Source organism: Hermetia illucens, chromosome 6 (genome assembly GCF_905115235.1).
Source record: "Hermetia illucens chromosome 6, iHerIll2.2.curated.20191125, whole genome shotgun sequence".
NCBI classification, from domain to species: domain Eukaryota; kingdom Metazoa; phylum Arthropoda; class Insecta; order Diptera; family Stratiomyidae; genus Hermetia; species Hermetia illucens.
The window spans coordinates 21,002,727-21,030,441 of NC_051854.1; the positions used below are offsets into that span (position 1 = coordinate 21,002,727).

Sequence of the window (27,715 nt, forward strand, 5' to 3'; positions counted from 1 at the left end):
AAATCATAAGTCGCCAGGTGCCGATGGAATTACAGCCGAATTAGTGAAATATGGAGGCGATCAGTTACACCAAGTGGTTCATCAACTTGTGCTCAAGGTATGAGACAGCGAATCAATGCCTGACGATTGGCAACGAGGCATTATCTGTCTCATACATAAAAAGGGAGATATCACACACTGCAGCAATTATTGAGGTATACCGTTATAGATAGTACTCATATTCTCCTCTATCTTGCTAGGCCGGATAGCCCAATACGGCCAGAACATCATTGGCCCATATCAAAGAGGCTTCACTCCAAGCAAATCAGCAACAGATCAGATTTTCTCTCCAGCGATGAAAAAACTGTTGGAATATGGGCAACAGTTGCACCATCTATTCACCAACTTTAAAGCCGTCTATGAGAGAATTCGGTATCCCAACGAAATTGATTAGACTGATTACGCTGACCCTGACCAATGTGCGAGGCCAGATAAAAGCAGCAAGATCACTATCACTGGGTAGGGCTGACAACCCTACACGGAAGACAACCTGTTACGAAGCCACAACAGGAGCCTCGGATAGGACGGATGTTAAAACGACGGACCCGGCAACGACAAAGGAACAACGATTTGCGCATTTTCTCATGGAACGTCCGCTCCCTGTACAGAGATGAAGCTGATAAGCAGCTAGCCGATACCCTGTCCCAATATAGGGCTGATGTAACAGCGTGGCAAGAGATGCGATGGACAGGGACCGGTTTCCTGGAGAAGAGCCACTACACCATATATTATAGCGGCCATCCAGTAAACCATGTGCTCGGAGTAGGTTTCTTAGTCAGCCAAAAAATGAAACCTGCTGTTATCGGCTTTGAAAGTATAAGCGAACGGCTATGCACTCTGCGCTTGCGAGGCAAGTTTAGAAATATAAGCCTCATAAACGTTCACGCCCCTACAGAGGAGACTGCAGAGTCGGAGAAGGATACCTTCTACGAGGCAGTAGAAAGAACCCTCGAAGCCTGTCCCAGATATGATATCAAAATCATACTTGGGGATTTTAACAGCCAAGTAGGGAAGGAGCCAGTATTCAGGTGATACGTTGGCTCCCATAGCTTACACGAAAAAACAAATGATAACGGACTGCGGACTATTCAATTAGCAGGGTCACACGAAATGGTTGTTGGAAGTACCTGGTTTGCGCGGAAAGCGGTCCACAAACATACGTGGGCCCCTCCAGACGGGACCACTTTCAACCAAATTGACCACGTGTTGATCGAACGCCGCCACCTCTCAGCCTTGATGAATGTCATAACATATAGGGGGGCCAATATAGACTCGGATCACTATCTCGTTGGCATGGTGCTCCGAGCTCGAATAACAATACCACCTAGAATCCCCTCTGACAATCAGGTGAGAGTGAACACTGAAGCCATCCACAACACAACCCTCCGCGACACCTATAAGAGGGAAATGGATGCCGCAATAACCGCAGTCAATAGAGGACCTGAAGATGAAGCATCAACTAATGATCTTCACAACCACCTGAAGAACGTTATCATGGATACGGCCACAAATATACTTGGCCCCAGCCGCAAAAGGAGTCGGAACGGCTGGTTTGACGATGAATGTAAGCTAGCAATGGAACGGAAGAATGCCGCATACCGAGTAATGTTGCATTCTCAAAGAACGCGGGCACGCGCAGAGACTTATCACGAACTCCGTCGAGCGGAGAAGCGACTTCGCAGACGGAAAAAGGAAGCCTGGGAGAACCAACAAGTCTGTGAGCTAGAAAAGTACAGGGAGCAACCGCACCAGGCGCGGAAGTTTTACCAACAAGTCAGCAGGATGAAGCCTTATACACCTCGATGCTCATCCTGCCGAGACAAAGAGGGAAATCTGATTTCCGACAGAATGGGCATATTAGAGCGATGGGTTGAGTACTTTGATGAGCTACTGAACAACCAGAACATCGGCGAGTTGGAGGTCCCGCCAACTGAAGACGACGGACAAATACTGCCACCACCAAGTTTAGGAGAAACAGGCCGTGCAATTCATCGGCTAAAAAATCATAAGTCGCCAGGAGCCGATGGAGTTACAGCCGAATTGGTTAAATATGGAGGCGACCAGTTACACCAAGTGGTTCATCAACTTGTGCTCAAGGTATGGGACAGCGAATCAATGCCTGACGATTGGCAGCGAGGCAAAATCTGTCTCATACATAAAAAGGGAGATATCACACAGTGCAGCAATTATAGAGGTATCACGTTGCTGAGTACCATCTGTAAGATATTCTCCACTATCTTGCTAGGCCGGATAGCCCCATACGCCCAGAACATCATTGGCCCATACCAAAGAGGCTTCACTCCAGGCAAATCAGCAACAGATCAGATTTTCTCTCTGCGGCAGGCGATGGAAAAACTGTTGGAATATGGACAACAGTTGCACCATCTGTTCATCGACTTTAAAGCCGCCTATTATAGCATAGCCAGGGTAAAACTATACACGGCCATGAGAGAATTCGGTATCCCGACGAAATTAATAAGACTGACTAGGCTGACCCTGACCAATGTGCGAGGCCAGATAAAAGCAGCAGGATCACTCTCAAGACCATTCGACATCAACAACGGTCTACGACAAGGGGATGCGCTATCATGCGTCCTCTTTAACCTGGCCCTCGAGAAGGTGATCCGTGATGCTGAGGTGAATGCAAGAGGTACGATCCTCTTCAAGTCCACCCAACTACTGGCCTATGCTGACGATATCGACATCATGGGAAGAACCACCCGAGACGTACAAACTGCCTTCATCCAGATCGAGCAGGCGGCGCGAGATCTTGGGCTGCACATCAATGAAGGCAAGGCAAAATACATGGTGGCAACGTCAGCACCGAAGACGAATCAACCAACATCAAACCGCACTGGTCAAACACAAGCACGAACAAGAATAAGGATAGGGGAATACAACTTTGAGACCGTTGACAATTTCTCCTTTCTAGGGTCGAAAATCACAACCGATAACAACTACGATGATGAAATCCGCGCACGGTTGTTGTCAGCCAACAGAGCCTACTTCAGCTTACAAAGACTGTTCCGCTCGAAACGTCTCACCATAGGGTCAAAGCTCTTACTGTACAAGACTATGATCTTGCCAGTCCTCATGTATTCCTCGGAAACTTGGGTTCTTAGCAAGAAAAATTGCGAACTCTTGGCCGCGTTCGAGAGAAGAATCCTCCGAAGAATTTTTGGCCCCCTACATGAGGATGGACGATTCCGTAGCCTACACAATGACGAAATCTATGAGCGATACCATGACCGTCCGGTTGTGGATAAAATCCGGCTCAATAGGTTACGGTGGGCGGGTCACTTAATCCGTATGGATGAAGATGATCCCACCCGGAAAGTCTATAAGGGCAATATCTATGGTAGGAAAAGAAGACGAGGCAGACCCTGCCTAAGATGGAGCGATGGCGTGGGCCAGGACGCCAGACAGCTTTTAGGGACATCGAATTGGTGGACCTCGGCGCAAAACCGGGATGTCTGGAGTTCCTTATTAAGGCAGGCCTAGACCGGATATCGGTTGTTGCGCCGTTGATGATGATGATGAAGATCACTATCAAAACCATTCGACATCAACAACGGTCGACGACAAGGGGATGCCCTATCATGCGTCCTCTTTAACCTGGCCCTCGAGAAAGTGATCCGTGATGCTGACTTAAATGCAAGAGGTGCGTCCTCTTTAAGTCCACCCAACTACTGGCCTATGCTGACGATATCGACGCAACGTCAGCACCGAAAACCAACCAGCCAACAATATCAAACCGCACTGCTCAAACAAGAAGAATAAGGATAGGAGAATACAACTTTGAGACCGTTGACAATTTCTCCTATCTAGGGTCGAAAATCACAACCGATAGCAGCTACGATGATGAAATCCGCGCACGGTTGTTGTCAGCCAACAGAGCCTATTTCAGGTTACAAAGACTGTTCCGCCCGAAACGGCTCACCATAGGATCAAAGCTCTTACTGTACAAGAATATGATCTTGCCAGTCATCATGTATTTCTCGGGGATTAGGGTCCTTAGCAAAGAAAAAAAATGCGAACTCTTGGCCGCGTTCGAGAGAAGAATTCTCGGAATAATTTTTGGCCCCTTAAATGAGGATCGACGATTCCGTAGGCTACATAACGACGAAATCGATAAGCAATACCATGACAGTCAGGTTGTGGATAAAATACGGCTCAACAGGTTACGGTGGGCGGGTCACTTAATCCGTATGGACGAGGATGATCCCTCCCGGAAAGTCAATATCTATGGTAGAAGAAGAAGACGAGGCAGACCCTGCCTAAGATGGAGCGATGGCGTACGCCAGGACGCCAGACAGCTTTTAGGGATATCGAATTGGTGGACTTCGGCGCAAAACCGGGATGTCTGGAGTTCCTTATTAAGGCAGGCCTAGACCAGATATCGGTTGTTGCGCCGTTGATGATGATGATGAATAAACAAAATATCTGGCCCAAGTATTAAAAACTACACTCTTTGTGGAATGTTACTATGGGAGAATACAACTTCAATTTCAGTTCACTCCCTTAAGACTTACTAAGTACGGCAACGAAGTTTATAAAATTCGACGACGGATAATGATTATTCCTAAGGCATTCTAGGCGGTGCTTCCTAGCCTAAACTCAAGGATAGCCTATAGTACAAGATATTGACATGTCCTGTTCTACTATCAAGAAACGAAATAAAGACGTTAGCGGCTGTGGGAAAGGGCCCTAGAAACTGAGTTTTAAGTAGTAGGTATACCGTGTCCTTATTCTGAGGGAATGGGTCATCTTCTCTTTCGAGGAAACGGAGGATATTATCCTGTTCTTGATTAATACCCTAAACAGTCTAAAGAATTTTGCGGGTGTCAGTTGTCGTACTTTGGTTAGTCGCCGGATTGAGTTGTCCTATTGAAGAGCGTTCAAACATACTTCTTCAACCTGGAGGTGCATGTGAAGGTCCTTGGAAATCCCTGAAGCGCATTACAGAATCAAGTTCTAAACAAGAATCTGTACCGAACATAATTTATTTTCGATCGATTCGGCGACATCTCGTACATACATAAGTGTGATCTGTAACCCACAATAGCAATGGAATTAAAGAGTTATCAGTCCAAATACAAAAGAAAGAATGATATCAAGATAATCTGTAACAGTCCCAAGATCATTAGTTGCTATTTTTGTACCTATAATAAATGGAACCGAAACAATAAATATTCATAGTAAAAATAGATAGATGGACACTCTACGATGTTAGGTGTCATATAACGGCGTAAATTGAATAATTCAGTTTAGAGGAATGCGTCACCATTTTTAAAGATACAGGAAATTACTTGCAAAATTCCACAGTTGCAGAAAAACCAAACGCCAAGTCAGCATTATCTTCCGAAGAAGTTTTTTGGAAATTTAAGCCCAAGAAGGTGATTTCCTACCTTCTGTACATAAATACATCTGACCGTGGTCACGCGGCAAAAAGCTTCTTAAGATGCTACTGGGGTTTCGGGGAATTCTACAAAAACAAACGGACGAAAGTCAACTTAAATTCAATAAGTCGAAAATTATTTAGAATTAAGTGGCCACGAATGGCATCAAACGTTTCATGTGCCCGAAACAGGTTTCTTCGCAAGTATATTAAGTAATTTGACCAGTTGGGAACATTCCCAGTGAAGTAAAAGATACTGTCCGTTCAATATCTATTGTGGTAATCGCGAAATCTCAATCATTGGTGAAGATGCTAAGACGTGGATTTGGAGTGTTGCTCATTGGCGTGATCCTCGCAGTGACTATTAACCCAGGACTCTGCAAAGATAACAGCGCGGTAAAGAAGCACCACGTCGAAAATGGGTCCAGCTTGAAAGACACCTTGCGGAAGGTTACTACCAGCATACAGGAGGAAGCCAAAAAAGTTGGAGAGACTTTTCAAAAAGGATATGAAACCGTGAAAAAGAAGGTTTCGGAAATGAGTGATAACGATGGGAAGTCTAAGGATCAACTTCCCAAAGTACAACTACCCAAGGATCAGCCGGGTGTAATTGCTGCAGAAAACAACCAAGACAATAGTAATAACACGGATGGAGGGAAGGTCGATGCAATCAACGCTACCGTGGATAATCGATTCCTCTTTGATACCCCACAGAAGTGCCCACCTGGACAAACTACGGATCATGGCAACCACTGCCGACGTTCGTGAATTTAAGAGTGTTGAGACGTTTTGAAAATTGAATGTGAATGAAGAAACTGACATGGAAAAGGTGGTTAGGTTCTGCCGTTATAGTATTTGCTTATTAAAAATATATGTAATATGGTATTTCTAGATGTTTGATTTTAAGTATAATCTAATTAAATATTTCTACCGAACTAAGAATTTCGCTTGTTAAACCAACTGCCGACTATATTCAAATCATCGTCTGACTCTGGGGACGGAACCAAGGGAGTGTTGATGAGGAAGTGTTCAAAAATCAGTGCCGTGTAATCAAATGAGTCCTAGCTAGGACTGCATAGGGGACGAAAGTTTATCTGCGTATGCAATTTCCTTAAACACTAACTTATTCTTTGCAATGACCTTTTGGATATGTCGTTTCATTGAATGAAAATTTGCTTCCTACAGATCACCGAAGTCGGGTGCTATGGAGTCTATAAGAATCAAGATAATACCGAGCCTTTCGCTTCAGTTCCTTTAAATAGCGCTTCGTTGACGGTATAGAGCGCAGTACAAAAGTCTCGTGACTCTGCAAACAAGGAAAAGTCGCGAAAATTACGAAAACAATAAGACCCGATACGTTTTCAAAGTATACAGCCCTGATCTTTAGGCAAACAAAAATAGCGGTGAAGCCCTGGAACGCCCTCTGACTCCGGCCAGGCTGTCCTCTTACCTGAATATAATAATCAGAGGAGTCTACTCCTCCTTAGCTGATCACAAATAATAAGCGCGGTTGTGCGGGCGCATAAACTATCATATTCTCTTATTTTGCCGGTGGATCGCCATGCGAAGTTGCGAAAAGCGAAAGTCGAATGAGTGGTGAATAATATGATGATTCTAAGGTAAAATAACTGGGCAATGATCTTATTTCGAAAGCACGATTGTAGCGAAAACGCAACCCAGTAACCAATTTTAGTAGAAACATTCCAAGTCAGCAGCAACTCAGAGCAGTCTATTCCCATATCAACAATTTCAATATAGTGCTTGAAAGATGTATGGGTCAAGTTTATGTCATTCCCTGGAAAGACTCCCTTATACTGCATATTCCGCACAACTTGACAAGCTTGTCCAGCTTTGTCATTATCACAAACTTGCAGACAACACTACGGGCACTATAATCAGCTCCCGAGTTTAAGGCAGCCCTGTCTTGTTAAGACGACAATTCCTAGAGTATGATGAAGCGAATGCACGTGATCCACGTATGGGCCTCGACTGGCCCCTCTTGAGATCTCTGAGCGGGGTGCCTGATCCTGGTGTTGACAATCGCGAGGTGGTTAATATGATTGAAACCCATCTGATCCTATGGCAAGCTCGGCGCTTGAGCATTATGCCACCAACGGCGAGGCGGTGGAAGCTGCAAAAATCCACAAACCTCCCACCATTATTATAACGGTCGACAATACTGTATCTCCCACCACAAGTCCGAGCAAGGTATTACCGGAGCCCACCTTGATATTCAGATCAGCCACCATAATCACTTTTAGGAAACCTCTCCAAAACTGCATGTAATTACTCACAGACATCGTTCTTCTACACTATATCGGAAATTTTCGATGATATGTAGCCCTGTACAACACTGATGCTCCTAAACCTGGATCTGAATCTAGCAGTCAAAAGTCCTGTCACAAACTGGTTCAATTCAAAAGAGCGCGTCTTGTAGTAGCCGTCGCAATCGGATTCACATCTGCTCGCACTTGACTTTCCAGAGTACAAGAGTGGAATACCCCAAGAGGAAGAGGATTACTCTCGAGCTCATGTCACTTAGGCCAAGAATGCCCAGCTTATATCACCGGAGTTTTCGCCCGAGTTGGAATGTTTGGATTTTTTGGACTAGCTTAGAGCTAAAGTCCTTAAACTGCCAGGGATGGAGAAGAACGGAATTGCCGACATATGCTGGGGATGACTTACCCCATCTAAACCCGCAGCGAGCTTCTTCGCCTCCTTCTCATTGATAACATAGATCTCCACGAACGCTTGTGGAGAGTTGTTAGAAGCAAGGAGGAACGCATAGGCAAACTCCTCACGATGAGGGTAGACGACCGATCCCTGAGGGAAATTAAACGTCGTAACTGCCTCATCAGTTACAGATTTAGTAGCATACCTGCGCAATTGCACCGAAATATAAGAAAGGATACTTCGGTGGAAATCTTACCGAGATCCCTGAAGGAAGCCATAGAGGCTGAAAGGGCAGGACCGAGCAGAGAGGTGAACTTGCTTCCCACAGAAAAGGATAAGCTAAATACCTTTAACCTAGACTTCCTAGGGTTAAAGTCGGACAGCAAAACACGATGAAGTGCCATATCGTCGGAGGAGGCCAATACCTCAACATTATGGAAACCCTCCGAGCACTAACGGAACCGATGACCAGCACTAAAAGAGTCCATGTGAACCACCAGTAATCGCGAGAGCAAGTTGATAATATTGGAATAGTGCTAACTCAAGAACTCTGGGTGTACCGGAGGCGGATTTGGGATCTGCATGGAGAACAACAACAACTTAAAATTACATAGCATAGGGAACACCCCAACATTTGTGACCAGCGTCAGACAAGAGGTACTATACATAACTCTAGGGAACACTCCGATGCGCGGCTTGGTCGAGAATTAGAGGGTCTCGAATGAGCCTTCTATGGCGGATCAGAGAATAATCAGATTCGACATTGAGGGTAACTCGGAAGTGGAATAATGAGGATTTGGGGGTATATCGGAGACGCGAACCTCGAACACTATATTGAATTCGCCTCCGCCGCCTAGCACGAGGCCGGCGCGCTCGCTCCCTTACTTCTTAGCCAGAGTGCCGATGTGAACAGTCATTTTTCTAGAAAGAAAACCCCGTACAATAGTTCAGCGCTTTGCTCGACCTGGCTGTGTAAAGTACAAGCAGAGTGAGTACATTTTTATAACCTCCCGAAGTTTATTAATTGTCATTAGAACAAATTTAAACTAAAAGGAGTCCCAAGAAAACTGACTGCTACTCCTACACAAGACACCTGAGTGACAACATGATTCGTCTACAGGTAAACGGTGATATCAGAAGCAAAATAGTGGTGGAAAACCTAAACAAAGTTGTCATTGACGCATATGAGCCCAACTGTCCAGCAAAGACAGTCAAGGCATCAACGGACGTACCCTGGTGGAACAGGAGCCAGAATGTGAAAGGAGGTGCAAAAACTCTTCAACCGGGAGAAACAAACAGGGGACTGACAGATATACAAAAGAGCACTGACGTAGTATAGCAACGCCAGCATCGAATGAAAACGAAACAGCTTCAGGGAATTCTTGGAAGAGATAGAAGCATCCAGGCTACACAAGGCTACAACCAAAGACAAGGCAATATCCTCTGCCAATGTGCAGAAGGAAAATTTGACATTTACCGAGAATGAGAACAATAGGGAACATCTGGTTTTCAGAAATCAATTCCCGAGGACCCACCCTACAGAAGGCGACGAAATTCTACCTGATACCCCAATAACAAACAAAAGGGAAAATAAGAAGAACTGGGAATTAGCAAAAGAGGAATTCTCGGAAGCTAGAGTATGATCACCCGAGGTAGATGGAATTTTCCCAGCACTACTCTAGAGAGGCCTTGAAATAATCTTAAGATCTCGCCTGAGGGTGGTAAGGTGCAGCATAGACTTGGGATATATACTAAGGGCGTCCACACTAATTTGCCTGACATCGTTCGTACTTAAAACCGTGGATAAGGTGACAGACAATTGCATATTCGGAGTTGGAATAAAAGTGAAAATTTAAAATATAAAATGTTTTGATGTACTTTACTCGTATGCTTATTATATTTGATATCCATAATCCAAACATGATACCTGAATCGCAACGATGGATCGGATGGTGTGTGGACATTTTGTGCATAAGCATCACAAATCTTAATTAAAATTGAAAAAGGACATTGAACGCTATGCATATTCCATTCACAACTAATTGAATTGCTGATGCACCAAAAAGATAGGGAATAATTATTATTATCAATAACTCCTACTCTGCACAGGAAAGGAAAACTGATAGCTATTATCAGAGGAGCATATGGTCGACGCGCAGGCCTACGCAATGTACGTACGTAATTTGATTGGAACTCGGAAGTGGGACTGGATACGTAACACATTAAGGGGCGACTACAATTGAATTGCTTCCTCCATCATGCAGTGGAATCCACGCACTTGGCCCAGAACAGTGGAGAAAATTCGCGGGCGTCTCCGGAAGTCGTGTGGGACCAACAGCACATTTCAGGTGATCACAAGCATCGTCGCGTAGGTATGATTGTCGCGCTATGTCCCATCAAGGGGTAAATGGCAACCATACAAAAAACTTTGGGTCCAAAGAGAATTGCGCTCTATCCACCCTCTCCTCCTCAGGCTTTTAAGCAATAGTCGTGGTACTAAAGAAATTCCTCAATGGAGCCTGACCTCGCAGATGATGCAAAAAAACTATTTTGTCTTAGGTGTGAGGCATCCAGTTCAGGGGTGGCAGTTTGGAAAAAAAATATTTGATTTTATGCTACCCAAATTAGTGAACTAAAGATGCACTACAGCAAAAGACACTGCTCATCACCCCATAGGAGGGATGTTATGGATAAATGTTCAGTATAGCAAAACCCCCACGGCAATAATCAAACGTCAATTTAAAGCCGCCGCAAGCATAACACATTATCACCGTCTGATAAGCTGTCTCTGCTTGATCAAACCGTAAGTTCCCTTCCTCTTTTAAATAATTTAATAATGGAAATAAATAACAGAGGAACTGACCGGAACTTTACAAGGTGGCCAAACCGTTATCATCATCTTCTACAAAAATTGATGTAGGCTAGCAAAGAAATGACAGCACACTTAGTTGTAAGGGGTGGAATCATAGTTTTACAATCTCATGAGGATTGGAGACATCCTTTCTAGCTAAGCGAAGATGAGATCAAAGCTAATAAACCAATAGGTCTAATCCCCTGATTGTCAAAGCACTGGTAAAAGAAGCAATATGAAAGAGAAATTATCATCCTCATCCCTGCAAAAACTCAGAAAACGGAACCCTCTCAAGGAAAGCTAATGCATATTTGGTCCAAATAGTTCCTAAAAGTCAATTAGAAACGATATCTTTCCCTCTGTATCTTTTAGTTTTAAATAAGAAATCCTAAAATTTTAAATGTTAATTAAAATTCAACCTCAACCATGATTTTCACAAGGAAATAACTATGGATCCTTGTTTTCCAAGCTACCTGTCATTGTCAGGACAGTCCCCACAAAATTTTATATTGAAGAGATATTCTTGAGGATGCTATAATGATGTGACCCGATATTATAATTGGTGCGATTGATTTAAGCTAGTATAAAATACGTCGTACTAGCTGCAACGAAATCTATCTAGCCAACTAAGCCAAAGTATAACTGCTTAAAGTCCTTCTGTTTTATCTCATAAAATCAACATGAACCCAAAAGATATTCCAATGAGTCCTGTATATGGTGTGCAGGACGATCGTAGTTACGCAAGGGTAGAGGAATCAACCGCAAGGGACTACCCACCCAATCATAAATTCCAGGCAGTTTCAGACGATTTTGAAGAAACCGAGGAGGACCTCGATATCGTGTCAATCAGCGATACCGAAATCGATGTGGTATCAGTTAGCGATGCAGAAATCGGCCTGGTGTCAGTCAGCGGTAACGAAATGACGTCAAACGTTGAGGTTGGAGAGGAAGCGCGAGAGGCGTCGAACATTGATTTTGGAAGAGAAGCCACTGATGTAGTACTTAACCCTGAGCATTCAGTTTCGGAGTACGCCCATACTGCAAACATCGTGGGAAGGATGCCGTATCCATTCACCATCAGCTCTCTGTTGAATACCTCCCAGGAAGCAGCAGCTGGTTCAATTAATAATGATCTGATAGCCCAATACGGACTGCAGGTATATGTCGGCGATGTGCCTTCTGAGAGTTTCGCATTGCTTACAGGCAACTTTGGGGAACCCGGTTATCTTCGCGAACGCCCGGGAACGCAAGTTCAAATTCCCACCAACATCAGTCCAGGTTTGGAACAACCTGCACAAGGTACGAGTAATGATACAGATTTTACGATGCGCACCTCAGGAGTGTTTTATGTTGATCGTTCGGCACTTGGAACAAACGCCCCGGAAACAATGAGTGTGAATCCAAACCGGACGACTAACACGCTTTCCCCGGTTGTCAATCAGCTGCAACAACTATCTGTTAGCGCGTCCGTAGGTAGCTGCACTCCAGCCCGCCAACCGCGAAATTTCAGGGTTTTGGGTTCTATTCGCTCATCGGCCCAAGCGAAGATAACCTATGGCATATACCAACCCGGGCTGCCTCCCATCCCAATCCAACTCGTGGGAATTGCGAACGAAGAGAAAGGCCTGAGTTCGGAAGCTGACAGCCATCAACCGGAGGATCCGCCGAGTGACGAAGAAATTGCCGGTAAACCGTTTAGTGTTTCACTTTTCAGGGGAACGGCTCCTTTCGTTAGAAGCCACGAACCTTACTTTTTCGTATTGGGTAGTCCTGACTCTGATGATTCAGACGAATCGCCATCGGGGAGAGTGGGAACAATTAATAGTGATCGTTCAGTTCCGCGATATCGTCTTAGACGTGCAGATTTTTATCTCGATCGTTTAGATGAGGTTGGAACTACTCACCCAGAGACCCCTCGTACTGCAAAGTTAGACCGGAAATTAAACTATATTCGGCGAAAAATCGACTTCAACACCGAACCAGAGGAATGATCAAGTTTTAAATTTAAAGATAAAGATATAATGTAATTAGGACCGTCTGTTCAGAATATTTTTTTTTCTCTTTACAACTTCATATTAGCGATATAGTGATAATCTTTTTGTATTTTTTTGTAAAGTAAAATTTGTCTTCCAATGTTATATTTATCAACTGTATTTTGGGAATAAAGAATGAATCCATTAAATTATTTTGGGGTTATGCTTTCTTTCTTATACTCTGCGGACCACAGCACTCTTCACCGCAGATACGGCAGATACGCAACACAAGAATAGTAACAGTTCTTTTGCAACCGCTTGCTGTAGCTTCCTGGGCGGAGCGGTCCCATTTTCCTGAAGATCGCCTGCTTGTTGGTTCTCCCAAGCTTCCTTTCTCCGTCTGTGAAGTTGCTTCTCCGCTCGACGGAGTTCGTGATAAGTCTCCGGGCGTGCCCGCATTCTTTGAGAATGCAACATTACTGGTTATGCAGCATTCTTCCGTTCCGACCACAATGCGAGATAATTGGATTTTCAGATTTTATACAGGGCAGCAAAAGCAGTTCTACTGCTACTAATACGTTCGGCCACATCCAATTCGATGCAACTGTCCACAGAAACAGCGCTTCCTAGAGACATACAAATAGATTAAGGCCTTCGATGCTCTTCCCATTAATGCTGATAGGGAGAGTGCGACGACACGTCAGACTGAGCACCTTGGTTTCTTTCATCTTTAGGCCAACTCTACTCGCCCCTCTTTTCAAATCCAGAACCATTTGGCCAACGGTGAGAGAGCAAGCAGAGGTCATTTGCGTAGTAGAGTTGTTTGAGGAAAGTTCTCATCGTCTGTTGAATTCTGCCACGTTCACCGGACAAGGCAACCTGAAGAACATCACCGGTAACAAGGAGAAATGATATCGTTGACAGGGCGCAAGCTTGGCGGACTCCGAGGGTTGTATTTTGATGCATTCCAGAATTATTTTATCTATTATCTTTGCGACGGAAGGGACCATGCAGATACCCTTCCAATTCTTGACGGTCATCCCCTTCTTGCACTCTCTGGGGAGAGTCTCGGATTCCCAAAATTTCCGTACGAATGGAAGCAGCAGATCTGCAGTAACTATATGTGCAACGATAAATAACTCTACAGGGAGGCCGTCATGCCCAGCGGTTTTAATCCGTTTGAGTGCATTGATGACCGAAACGATTTCCCTTCTGGTTGGAGAAAAGGTCCGCATCCGCATGTTGCGGTACTAACCATTTCATTCACAAGAGAGGAACTTCAGCGGGTGTGGTACGGTTAGGAGCCGTGGTGAAGTGTTCTTTCCACCTCTTTAATTGATGAGAATTCAGGCTTTAACGTTCTTCACAGAACCATCGAAACTTTAGCGACCACATCCAAGCTCATTCGTGGTGCGCTTCCACGATTTCGGTTAAGCAGATCTCATGACGCCCTCTGGAACATGGCAAACGGACTATGTACCACTCGAGAAAAAAGCAGGCGGATTACTCAGTCTATCTGCCGCTCGATAAAAAAAGTAGCTAACGACAGCTGGGTCATACAAGCCATCAATGTTAAACTTAGAGGCTCGCAGTTCAGCCTGCCTGCGAGAAGTGGCGGACGCAACACACAGGCAAACGAAAGCTACTATCAGTAAGTAAGTAAGTCCCACTCTTATTATGCACATCCTGAAGGCAGGATGGAACGGTGGAAGTTGCGGAAATCTATTAACCTCCCTCCATTACAATTGTGATTGCCAAGACCGTGTTTCTCCATCATATGTCCGAGCAAGCTCATCTTTAAAAAACATCCCCTGAACTGCGGCCGCATATAATTGATTTTCCCCACGGAGAAATTTGTGGAAGACAGGCTCTCCACTTCAGTGGAAAACCTACACCCGGTGTCTATGGCGCGGTCAGCCAAAAAGGATAGTACAGTAACTCCCTTAATGAGAGGAACTGGAAATCTGACAACATAACCTTCTCCTCCGCCTGTACCCGGAAAAACGGAAGAAAGGAAAGCTGGTAATGTGGACGCAACTGGTCTAACGCCGGTATGTGAAAATAGATCTTTGCAGCCGACGGCAACGGAAGGCCTGAGAAAGAAGGGGAAGTTTCTTGGGAATGGACTCAGGCCTCAAGTGGTAATGTGGATATACGTCGCCATCATTAGGCCGATGTTCGTATATGCACTACTCAATTTGCAGCCCCTGGATATTTTTATTCAAAGCACAGCAATGAGAGCAGCTGATAGACTAATTCGATTAGATCTATGGGAAAACAACCGATGTGGGGGCACAGAGACAGGGGTGGCGAGTACAATAGGCCAACGCGGCCTGAGTGCTGACCACACACACACACAGTCTCAAAGCGCATTGCTGCAAGGGGCACAGGAGTACTCAACTTAGTTCGCTTAGGCCCAAAATGACCAGCTTTTATCATTGGAATTCCCGCTCAAGTTTGAAAAAGCGAGGACTCTGTGGACCCTTGGTACAGTTATCAAGGAGCGTGCACATATTCCAGGAACCAATCATAGTCCATTTTCAATAGCCCAAGGTCTGTGCCGTGAGGCCAGTCCTGTTCGAGGAGTTGTTGACGTTCCGGTTTCGAAATTTGCAGGTTGCTAGTCCACAAATTTCAACCCCTTTTAATCGCCTCTTACGACAAGCAGGGAAGGCTTATGAATGTATTCTTAAGTTCCAACTCCCAAGGGGTAAAGACTAAGCCTGACGGAAGAAAGCAAGAAGGAATATTTCCTACTGAGTTGGAAAAGGGAAAGTTATTGTTACTAGGCAAGGTCAATACGTAACCTGGAGATCCAAAAACATATCGCCCAATCTGCCTGTTGGGTACAATGGAGCCGTAGCCCAGGTGTGAGATGTTGACTGAGACAGGAATTCCTGGATGTTTGGCGAGTCGAACAGTGAATTACCAGTCGAAAAAAACTCCATGATATGAGACTCCAAAGAGTACGTGGTTTGTGCTCGGTGCTGTAGAATCTCATGCATAATGGAGTGCTTGTTTTCCAAGTGCTAAAAGTGGTTTCGCGGATAACGAGGCTGTAGTTGTAACTGCAAAGGAATCAGAGGGTGTGACGTCTAGCCATCTACGGCAGTGAGAATATAAAGTTCTGACTAGAAAACGCATGACCCTGACAAACGAGAAAATGGAAGCAACGTTACGAACCGTAAAAGAAAAAAAACTGTCAAAGTAAAAGTCGGTGGACATACGGTCGTCTCGAAAGGGTTGATGCTTGATGTAAAACTGAGTTTTAAGGAACACCTAGATTATACTATATATAACAAAAGATAGTTAGTGCTACCGCGCAAAAAGTGTCGCCAAAAGTTGGTAGGTGGAACTACCATTAAAAATTGCTTCAAGCTGGTGCGCGCCATTCTGCTTTACGCGTCACTTATGTGAAGGGAAACGCTAGAGACAGAAGCAGGTGACTTTGGTATACCGGCGAATGGCCCTGAGGGTTTGCAGTGTTTTTGAAACTACATCAGATGAGGCAGTGGTTGGCATGCTTCCGATCAGCATTCTGGTGAAATGTCTGTCATGCTCAATAATGCAGAACGCAGGAATACGATACAATCTATGTTACTTGATCTCTGCCAATGTGAATGGAACAAGTCTACGAAGGGTTACTGGACATACAGGTTCATCCTGAACATCATTTTCTCCACATTAAAATGGACGGGGCAATCCATCTATTTCAGATCAGATCAAGAAAATTTTTAGTGCCCACTTTTCTCGCAGGGTGTCAACAAATCAATGCTGCCAGCGATTAAATGACTCCGTCCCAGCAAAGTTTCTTTATCATTGTCGACGAATTCGCCAGATTCAAAACCGCCGAAAATAATAGTATTACGTCCTGAACTCGGTTGATTTACATCGACTAAAAAACAAGTTATAATCCAAAAATAAAGATTCCCTATTTCTTCGGTACGCTCATCAAGGAAAACGCGGTTTTGCCGCAGGGAAGGAAGATTGAGGGTACGAAGCCGTTACGGATAGTCAACCCGTGGAAGATTTCTTTTGTAAAAGAGCGTCCGGGTGAATTTGCGTTGTAAACTTTAAGAGCACGACAGTCACATATGCGAAAGGGGGACCAAACTACACAGCAATATGGAAAGTTGTTTCTAACAAGGGAGTTGCAGAGTGTTAAGGGGGTTGAATTGAGTCAGAGGAGGAATGTAAGATAAAACCAGACATTTTGGAAGCTCTATGATCTCAACGGATTGGGAATTGAAACGAAATTTGTCATCGAATATTACACCCAGGTCTTGGAAGGAGGTCAGTAATAAAATAGGTTGCCCACTAAGAGAATAGGAAAAGGATGTTAGGGAGGAATCAAGCGAATAGCAGATCCAGTGGCATTTCCTGACATTCGGTGTCAGCTTGTTAACCGAACGACCAGAGTATCAAAGTTGGACTGCAAGAGAGCACAGTCCAGCGGAGACGAAACAGAGGAAAATAGTTTAAGGTCGTCTGCGTAAAGCAAACATGGGCAAGTGAGGATGAAGGTGAGGTTATTGATAAAAAACCAGGCAAATATAGAGCATTGGGGAACACTAGGCGAAGAAGAGAGAGAACGAGAGTAACCATGAAAAGAAACCCTGCCGGTTTTGGAGAAATCAGTATAAATAGCATGTACCTCCGGGCACGGCTACAGTGGTTGACGTATCTTTCGAGGATCTCCGCTCTTGGGGATAGGAATGGCCTTTTTCCTGAGATAAGGGAAGTAGCTTTTTTCTAGACTTTTGTTATAGATTATACGCAGGGTGAGGGAAATGTGTTTCCTACAGTTAAGAAGGAAAAGGTTAGGAAGCCCACTGAGGCCAGGTCCGACATTTGGATCAAGTTTACCAATGAGGAACTCAACCAAGGAAGGCATAAAGAGAGGGATGGCCAGGGATTCGAAACAGTATGCAGTTGGAAGAAGCGTAGCGGATGGAGTGGTCAAGGTTGAAAGCACAAAAGAGAAATAGGTACAGACAAGGATTGTTGTGAGGAGCTGGCAGTGGAGTCAGCAAAACTGGTAGAAGAAGAGGGAGACTGGGTGGGACTACGAGAAGAGCGATTGTGGATTTCATGTTGTCGCGGACAAGGGCGGCTTCGATGCTCAACAAGTACCTATCATGTGCTTTTTTAATCATCGACTTCACAGGGCTGCGTATAGCCTTGAAGTGAACAAGGTTGGCGTCATCTTTAGAAGCCGAAACTTCTTCCGCGGTGCATTTTTCAAGCGAATGTTATTAAGGATCTCCGTTGTGAACCAAGTTGGGTACGGACGCAAACAAGCAGGAGAAGAAGGGACAGGATATTGTAGAAGGTACTAAGAGCTTGATCACACGTTGAATTGCTTAATATGTGAACCCAGTAGATAGACGCTAAAACTGAATTGAGACCATAAAAGTTGGCTTTGCGGTTGTTGAACTCAGTAGATTTACGCAGAGTTTTGGGGTTGAACGAGGGAGCTCCGCTTCAAATTCAAGCGGGCGGTGGTGAACATCAGTTTTGACATAAATATAGAGAGTTGGCGGGGTATTGAAATTCAGGGCAACGCAAGTGTTCATGAAGGAAGAAAGTAGAAGGGAAGAACGGGGGAGGTAGTTGGAAAGAATTGGTAGGCAAGGATGATTAGGCCAGTGGAACATGAGGACGTTAAAATTTCCACTAAGCAAGAAATGGAGGGAAGAGAATCTGACAGTAAGGAGTTCAGGCAAACTGTGAAAAAATTCTTCATGCTGGTGAAAAGGTTAAGCACATCGGACGTATATACAAGATACAATGAACGGAAGGGAGTTGGGCGAGAAGACACAAAGAGCAACAGATTCCAAAAGAAAGCCAGAGAAGGAGAAGACGAGTTCGGCGGGGAGTGTATTTTTATTGCAATTAGGACCCCACCGTCAGTGGATTTACGGGATGCATCCCGGTCCCTATCACAGCGGAAAATGAAGTACCTTTCGGGGAGCTCAGAGTTTAATATGGTATCGTCCAGGATAAATTGAAGGCCCCTAGCTTGGTTCTTGCGCCCCTTACATCCTGATAAAACAAACCGACAGTAAACGCGGATCCAGTTGCATTGTGCGGCGAGGCAGGCGGGTTGCCCTGAAATTTACTCGCGAATTGTTGCGCTTGTATGGTTTTCGTGGAATTAAATGACCTTGAAAAACGCTATCACTCGGTCGGTGTTGTTGCGTTTGCTAGTTTGACACAGGAAAGAGGAGAAAACAAACCAACTTTTACTCCTTATGTATGTATTATGTCCTAACCTAGGAAATAAGTTGATTTGATTCCATCCTGAAACTTCAATCATCTTTAGCTTGTCAGCAGATATTCAGCAGTATGGATCGCACTACTCCAGCTATGACTAGCTTAAGTAAGGCTTTGTCTCTACAGCCAAATCGCGACAACATTCTCCCAGACGTCGTCATGCCATCTGACGGCCATCTGACAAGTATATTCTTTATTCTCCTTGTGGGTTACCTGGCCTCAATTGTCACTCCCAAATGTACACGTTATAGCTCCCAAGCACCAGCAACAACTGTTTATCCCACGCGTCTTTGATTCGTTGGCAATTTGGGAAGTCGAGTGCTAGAATTGACTCCGCCCCTTTTCAGATTCGCAACAACATTTACTACTCGTATATTTACCATTGGAAAGGCATGCCAGAACTTAAAGTTCATTTTAGATGCCTCTTTCCGTTATTTTTTCCATTGAACCTAGCAAACCGATAAGGTTATATGACACTGGGTTTCTTTGAAACTTTACTAGGTTTTGATACCAATTTCTGTTGCCTCCACTATGACAGCGAGAGCTTTTAGGTATAGTTAAACTTGGTAGACCTATGCCGTTTATACGAAATTGACTCAATTTTAAAGACGTTATGATTATATTTCACTTTTTTTTTATTAAAATGACTATTCAGTTAGAAAACACAGCGAGATCGATGCAAATCGGCCATAAACGTTGACAAAAGGTCATATTAAACTGCTTTCTTTCGCCTGGCATTTCTAGAAAAAATCCTCGCATCCCGGCAATTCCAAAAGAGTTTATCGAAGTCTTGAAAAGGAACACCTCACAGTGCCATAAAATTTAGTTGTAATCGGCCATTCAATTCTACAAGTATCCACCTAATTAATTAGAATTGCAATGGCAAAAAAAAAATCTGGCATCCACCCAATGCTATAAAGGCTTGAAGGAGATACACGTTATGGCTCGTAAGGACTATGTTGCATTTGTCAAATTGATTTATATAAGCCATGAGGAGTGTAACGGGCGTAAACCGAACGCTAATGTGGCGACTTACCCAGCCAATATATGATTTTACATGGAAACAACTTTGACCCTAGTCCGGTAGAGTTCGGAGGGTCCAAATTCATACAACTTTAATTAGAGCCACATGACAACTTCGCTACGAGGGGTATGACTTTTATGTGTTAACTGCATTGTTAGTGAATCCTTTAACATTTCATAGCTTTTTTTAGACACTCTATAAATTGAATGCAATTTCAAAAAATGAGGAAGTATGCCGTTAAATTAAGGACGTCGACAAATCTTGTTGCCAATTCTAAAAGTAGTAATGGCCGTAATGGCCGACTGGTCAAATCTGATTGAACTTGAAAGATGCATTCGAGATCGTGCCCCACCAAACTCATCCTCCGATCAATATGTCTTAATGCCATTTTCAATAAACTCAATATCATAAAAATATCAACTATAAAACCATAAAACATCGGAAGACTCTCACCATTTCGATGGGATTCCTGCACGACTAGGATCAGACAACGCACAAAACACGACACCAACTGACGGCACGGTACACAAAACAACACAAAAGACACCGACAAGTGCACACCACAATTCCAAAATGAAATTTAAAAACTAAAACAACAGGAGGAGGCGAGTTTGAAGACTAACAGAAGTAGTGCCGGTCAAGATGACCAACGGCTGGACCACCTAGAACTTAAGACGTTTCTCCTCTTGTTGTCACTCCCAACCTGAGAATAATGGTGGCACTATTTGAAATCGCAGTCCCGAGCTGAGCCTACTGCGCTATGTCCTTTTATTTTCTGGGTTCTAGCTTTTTCTCGACAATCTACTGTTTGGCTCGATCAGTACAGCAAGCAGCTCAGCTCGGAGCTGATACTGAAAATCACTAGGAAATTTTATAGTTGCTTCTGCACAGAATTTCATATGATCAGATGATGGTAGGTGTCAAAAATAGGACTCAGATGATGCCCAAAAAGACTAGTCAGATGCACTGTGCAATGCCGTCCGACGACCTATGAGATATTCGCTTGCACTTACGTAGATATGGATTCTAACGTGAAATTATTGTTTCGCGTGAAAGAGCTATTTTCGCACTCGGAAAGGAGAAGTTTTGGCAGTTCAGCATGTGATGAACTTTTGCATATATAATTGTCTGATATTTTCACATTTAGACACGTTCGTGGAACTTCATTTTGTTGGCGATATAGATTGAACATAATGAAAGAATTCATCCAGAATTCCAGTCAGAGGGCATGGATATGAACGACTACGTTACGTACATGCTACTCAACTAATAAAGAAACAAAACTAGCACAGATTCACCTGGCCGGCAGCGTGCAAAAAATCTAGTAGGCCTGGGTATTTTTTTTGTTAGGAATGGAGATGGACATATTAAAAAGACGCAGCGGTGTGTGAGATTGTCACCCACTAAAACCACTCCCACTTCTCCGCCTATATCCCCGCGGGGTCACCGTGAAGTACAACTTCGCAAAGAGGGCTCTGGCTTACACCGCCACGATTTAGTCACGCGTCCGACGCGCTTTACGGATTCAATTCAGTTCCTGCAGCTTTCCCCTATTGCAGCTACGCCAATTTCCTTCCTATCTCAGCATATCCTACACGAAATCGTAGAGCCCGATAACTGCATGGAGGACATCGTTTAACCTCTCTCTTACAGTCGCAAATCTCGAACAATGGAACATAACAAGCTGCGGGTCCTCCGGTGTAGCAGCGCATTCAGGACAGTCTGTGAACTCTTCCAGACCGAGGCGATGCGAGTACTTCCTGTTTCCACCGTGCCCCATAAGAAACTATGTTAGGTAGTAATTCAACGCTTTCGCTCGACCCAACTGTCAATACACGGGATCAGTGTATGGGTCCAGCGACCTTTTTCGGAATTATCCCGCCGTCGCTGCCATCTACTGCACAGCTCCTTCCTAGTGGCTTCGACGGATTCGACTTCCTTCTCTAGTGAAGATTGCATTTCCCAATCGCTAAAAGATCCAAGGGAATCATCATCGCAACGACGCACACTACCTCACCGGATACTGTCCGCGATTATTGGGTTAGGTTCACTGTATTATACAGTGGGCAAGCTCAGACGGAAACAGCCTATAGCAGGATGGATTTCACCATCCCTGCGATAAGCAGCCGGCGACTAGATTTTGTCCCCCGATATTGGGCATAATCCTTGCTAGAGTTTAACTTGCCTTTTCGCGCGCATAATCCAGGTGCGCTTTGAAGCTCAACATCGATCATTACCCCCAGGTATCTAATAATCGATTTTGAAGCGACCCCTTAATTACCAACCCGAATTCCAACAGTATTGTTTTTCCTGCGATTAGTAATAAAAACCGCCTCTGTCTTCTCTTTCGCCAGATACAGTTTCACCATTTGGAGCCATACTTTGATGGCATGAATGGTTTCACTTCCATACAGTTCCACGTTCAGGGCGTCTTTCTACTAACATCGCCAGGTCATCTGCAAAACCAATCAATGTTGCCTCCGTTGACCCACGAAGGCCGAGCACTTCGTCATACATTATGTTCCACAGCAGGCCCCAATACGGGGCCTTGGGAAACACATATGGCCCGTCGTGCGTCTCGTACTAAAGAAGTCTCTCAGAAAGGTAGCTTTTGATTATCCGAGCTAAATAACCAGGGACACCCAGTTTAGCCAGGGTGCCCATTATCCAAACCCAGTTGGCCGAGTTAAAGGCATTCCCGACATCAGGTGTCACCACTGCGCAGCACTTACCAGCGGCCGTTGTCTCCCAAACCAGGTCCATGGCCGTTGATATTGCATCGACAGTAGAGTGTGCTCTTCGAAACCCATATCGTCGCTCTGATAGACTACCCGCTAGCTCGATGATCGAATACAGCTTATTCTTGTTCCCTATCCAACATCTTCCCTCATAGTATCTAAAAGACAGATAGGACGATATGAAGAGGGTGCGCCAGGTGGTTTTTGGGGTTTCGATAGCAGAACCAACCTTTGCCGTTTCTACTGGCCGGAAAGCATTCTTCCCACCATTCCACGATTCAAATGAACTTATGAACCATGTGGGCGGAGATTGAGAAAACGTCCTGTTGAACTATTGGCTGAGATCTAGTTTCTTCCTATTGCGGGAGAGGATTGTGATTATTTTGAACAAGAGGGGGCAAGTCACTTGGGGTAATTTTTTCCACGAATCTTATTCATAACAACCTTGTAAACAGCGCCCCACGAGTTCGTATTTGCCTCAAGGACAACTCCTTGTAACAATTCCGCCCACTTTCCCGTGCAGCCTTCTTAAGGCTACTTCGAAAATCGCAGTACTCCTTCTCCGACTGCCGATGTTCTGGCTTTGTCCTTTGGCAAAGCCTCCTCGCTCGCAGACACGATGCTTCCACCAGTTATTTGGTTTCGTACTGTGGTGGAACTTGAACCGCGGCATTGTATAGTTGCATGGCTCATACTGACACCACTCCCGTTCCCTTCGTCCCCTTCGTTCCCTTTCGTCGAAAACTCCAGGGGAATACATGCAACTACCTTGTTTTTTCCAGTTCTGTTGCTCTGTCGACTGACGCCTCCTCCTTTTCTGATGTTGAGAAAGATGGCGTGCTAGTCACTGAGGAAGTAGTGTTCACTCACCCGCAGACCGTTCTTCTCACCATCGAGACACTAACGTAAGTCAGACCAACGATTGAGTCTAGCACGTATCCAACGTTATTAGTATGATGTCTAAGCCCGTGAAGGTTCCAACCACAATTTGGCCTATGGTGCCTGTCACTCTACTTCCCCAGTCTAAGGCCTACGCGTTGAAATTGCCAGCAATGATTTGGGGCTGTGGTCTCTAGCGTCCAATATCAAGCCGTCTATCATCTCCTCATATTGCGCTAATGCTTCACTAGAGGGAGCTAATTGTTGTTAGTGGAAAGGTCAATGTCCACTTCGAGGCAGGCACTTCAAGACTGACAACTTTCTACTCGAGGAGCAGAAGTGTTGTCGAGTAAGGTCGAAGGTGTGCGAGGAGCAACTCATTGTCGACCCGTTAATTATAGGAGAAGCAACTAGAGACCAAAGAGCTGAAGTAGTGAATCTTTTGGGAAAGAACAAAATAATCGCATTGAATCTGTTCGCTCTTCCTTCACTGGCATATGCGTTTGGACGAAGGCCGATCTGGAAAAAAACTAGCGGCATACGCAGATTACTGTGTCCAAACCTCGATTGCATCACCCAAATTGAGCCATGGAGCAGATTAACCTGCTTCGTTACATCGAGGGTAGCCCCGAGTCGACCCCTCATATGCTTATCTTTACAGCAAAGAACAGGCGAGTTCCTTTGTATGGCAAGTGGAGGGGTGACTCCACTTTAGTCTTTTAATCCTTTGGAAGGGGTGAAATCAGACCGGGAATGGATCGATATGTGGATGCCGAAGGCAATGCATTTCTCGGTAAGTTTTAACACCACACTCCATACAACAAGCCTTCTGTTAATTGACAATACGGATCGCTTCTGATGTTAAAACAGTAACATTGAGCGGAAATACGCGCAGGAGAAGGCAAACTATAGCAGGCAAAACCGAGCCATCACCTCTCCTCGGTACCTGCTACATAACGCCAACGACGGTCATAGCAAGTGTGAGACGCTATATTCTCACCTATTAGCGAAGCCCCGGCAACGCCTCCTGGCGCCGCGCAACCAGGAAAATAGCCTGGGACCGGCCTGATTGAACGACATGTCTTCAGCAACGGAATATGGTTTGGAACTTGAACGTTCGCACTCTAAATAGAATCGGAGGTCCGCGAGAATTTCTCAAAGAAGTTTCAGGATGCATCGTCAACAACCTAACAATCCAAGAAAAAAATAGCTCGGATGCAAGATTGATGACATACTTTCGCATACAGTATCTACAAAAGGAAAAGATTCGGAAAAACGAGTTATCGAGTTTAAAGCAATAAATGAACGGCTGTGGGCAAACCATATCAAAAAAAACAATATTTTAACGTATGCCCAGTGAACTGCCATGCACCAAAGGAAGACGATGCCGTCAAGGACGAGTTCTACAATACCCTGAAACGAGTTTATGTGGTACTGCCCTCAAACAACATAAAAGTAGTTGAAGTAATAAAAAAGTAATACTGCACACCGGGTAATGCTGTACACCCAAAGGACTCGGACATACGGAGAAATGACTTCACGGACAGAAAAAAGAAGACTGTGAAAACCAACAAGTCTGTGAACTCGAGAAATACAGGGACAGGGACATTGACGTGGAGGTCAGCAGGATGAAGACATATATGCCTCGATGCCCACCCTGTCAAGACAGAGAGGAAAATCTGATTTTCAACCGTATGGTGTAGTGCCTCAGCTCTTTCTGAACAAGATAATCTTACCTGTCTCCTGTGTTATTCTCCAAGATTTGAGTTCTTAGCAAAAAAAATTGGAAACTCAACCACAATCCTTTCAAGAGGTTATATATATATAGCCTATATAAGGAAGACGTCTAACAGCAATACAATAACCTCGGGGTTGTGGATAAAATCCACCTCAATAAGTTGCAGTGGTCGGGTCAATTAATCTGTACGGATGAGGGTAATCTAGCCCGAAAATTCGATAAGTCTATATCTATCGAAAAAAAAGAGAGTTTCTGCTTCAGATGGAGCGAGGCGTAGGTCAGGACGCGATACAGCTTTTAGGAATATTGCATTGGTGGAACTCGGCGCGAAACCACGATGTCTGCAGGCAGGCCTAGACCGAATCCGGCTTGTTAAGTCGTTGATGATGATGATTTTGTGACGAAAACCAAATTTGTGTGACGCCAGTTTAAATTGACAATTAGCTAAGACACCAAAATTGTATAATAGTAAGGCGAATATTTAGTTAGGATAATTGTTAATAAATGACTCTAATGCCAGTAAGGAGATCGTGTCAAAGTACTTTGCGCCTTTTCTAGTAAAGTGTTTGCATGCCTTTCTGGCATACTCCGTGGGGTGTAAAAGGGCCGGAAGTCCGCCCACTGAGTCAGTCAAGTTTCAGAAGTAGACTTAAATGCGTCGCATAATTTAATGTAAAATAAACGCTTATATTAAAGTTATAGAACGGGTTTTTGTTTAGTGTTACACAATCCAGTGAAACGAGTTTACGTAAAGTAAGGGCCAGTCTAAGTAAAGCAAGAATGCAGCAATGTATATATATATATATGGTTGCCATTCACCCCTTGGTGGGGTACATCGCGTCAACTACAATTTCGTGTCTCCGTTTGTCATTACCCGAAATGACTTCCCGAGGCGCGAGCACCCCTCTTCTACCGCTCTACGCCAAGTGCACTTGGGGCAACCCACTCGTCGACCATTTTGTGACAGTGGACTCTGCTGTATGGCTTATCAAGCAATGCATTTGTCGCCCCTGCATATGGTGTGACCTATCCACTGCCACTCCTGCCTTCTGATCTCAGTCCGTTCTAATGGCATGTCTCTGCACCGACCAAGTTCTTCGTTTCAGATAGTGTCAGGCCAGTGCACTCCGGTGATACGACCCAAGTAGGTATTGAACAGAGCTTGGGTAACAGTTGAGATCACTTTCCATGTGCTACTCTCATATAGCAACGTCGCTCCGATAGTAGCTATAAGTTTCTCCGGAATGCGCCTCCCGCGTAGAATACGCCAGATACACTCCCTCTTCATGCTATCGAAATAATAATAATCGTTAGCACAACAATCCATATTGGATCAGGGCCTTGAAGTGTGTTAGAGTACTTCATTCAAGAGCGTAACGGTACACTACAGAACAATGTAGGAGGCAATGTGGCCAGCATTACGCTCGCCCGAGATTATTACCCTGATTTGACTCAGGTATTCGTTCACAGCTGAGTCGACTGGTATCCGACTTCAAATCACGATACAAATCCCACTGCCAGCGAGATTTGAACCGCGACCTTCCGTACGACAGCCTTGTGCTCTAACCATTCAGCTATCCGAACATCGAAAGCTCTCTTCAAATCGATGAAGAACAGATGCAGCGAAATAATACGTAGGATGTCGATGTGTTCAATGCAGCAGGATCCCGAACCGAAATCAGTTTGCTTTGTCGTTCAAGCTTCCGAGTTTGAGTACGTCATGACCGCCGTCGCACGCATCTAACACTGGAGCCTTCAACCGCCCCTTCGAGACGTAGCTGGCGACCTGTGTACCACTCGAAAAAAAAGCATTTTAGATGGAAGCCAATTAGTAAGATAGCTCTCCCACTTTCGAGGGACAGCTGGGTCATACAAGCGGGCGATATTGATCTTGACGCAGACAGGCGAACTTAAACGACTATTTCGAGGCCAACGTCAGCGCGTCTCTTGTTACGCACATCCAGAAGCCAACTTCTGAATCTACTGCTGATCGCGAAGTGGTCGATCCGATTTCTCGCACGGCGTCGGCCATTTGAACCGCGACTGACCTTATGACAGGCATATTCCAGCAACCAATCATATTCCACTTTCAATAGCCAAAAGTCATCGCCTTGAGGTCAGTCCCT

General features: G+C 44.7%; 1 protein-coding gene across 3 annotated transcripts in view; it reads right to left on the reverse strand.

Moving 5' to 3' along the window:
- LOC119659888 (troponin C) overlaps positions 1-21,172 on the reverse strand; it is a 60,198-nt gene extending 39,026 nt beyond the window's left edge. For 2 of the 3 annotated variants that reach the window (XM_038068209.1, XM_038068208.1), the window contains exon 1: positions 20,688-21,172. In XM_038068209.1, the coding sequence (XP_037924137.1) occupies positions 20,688-20,690 (3 nt within the window). In that variant the 5' untranslated portion in view covers positions 20,691-21,172. The remainder of the gene's footprint in view (positions 1-20,687) is intronic. The other variant, XM_038068211.1, reaches the window with a different exon arrangement.
- Between the last annotated feature and the right edge of the window lie 6,543 nt (positions 21,173-27,715).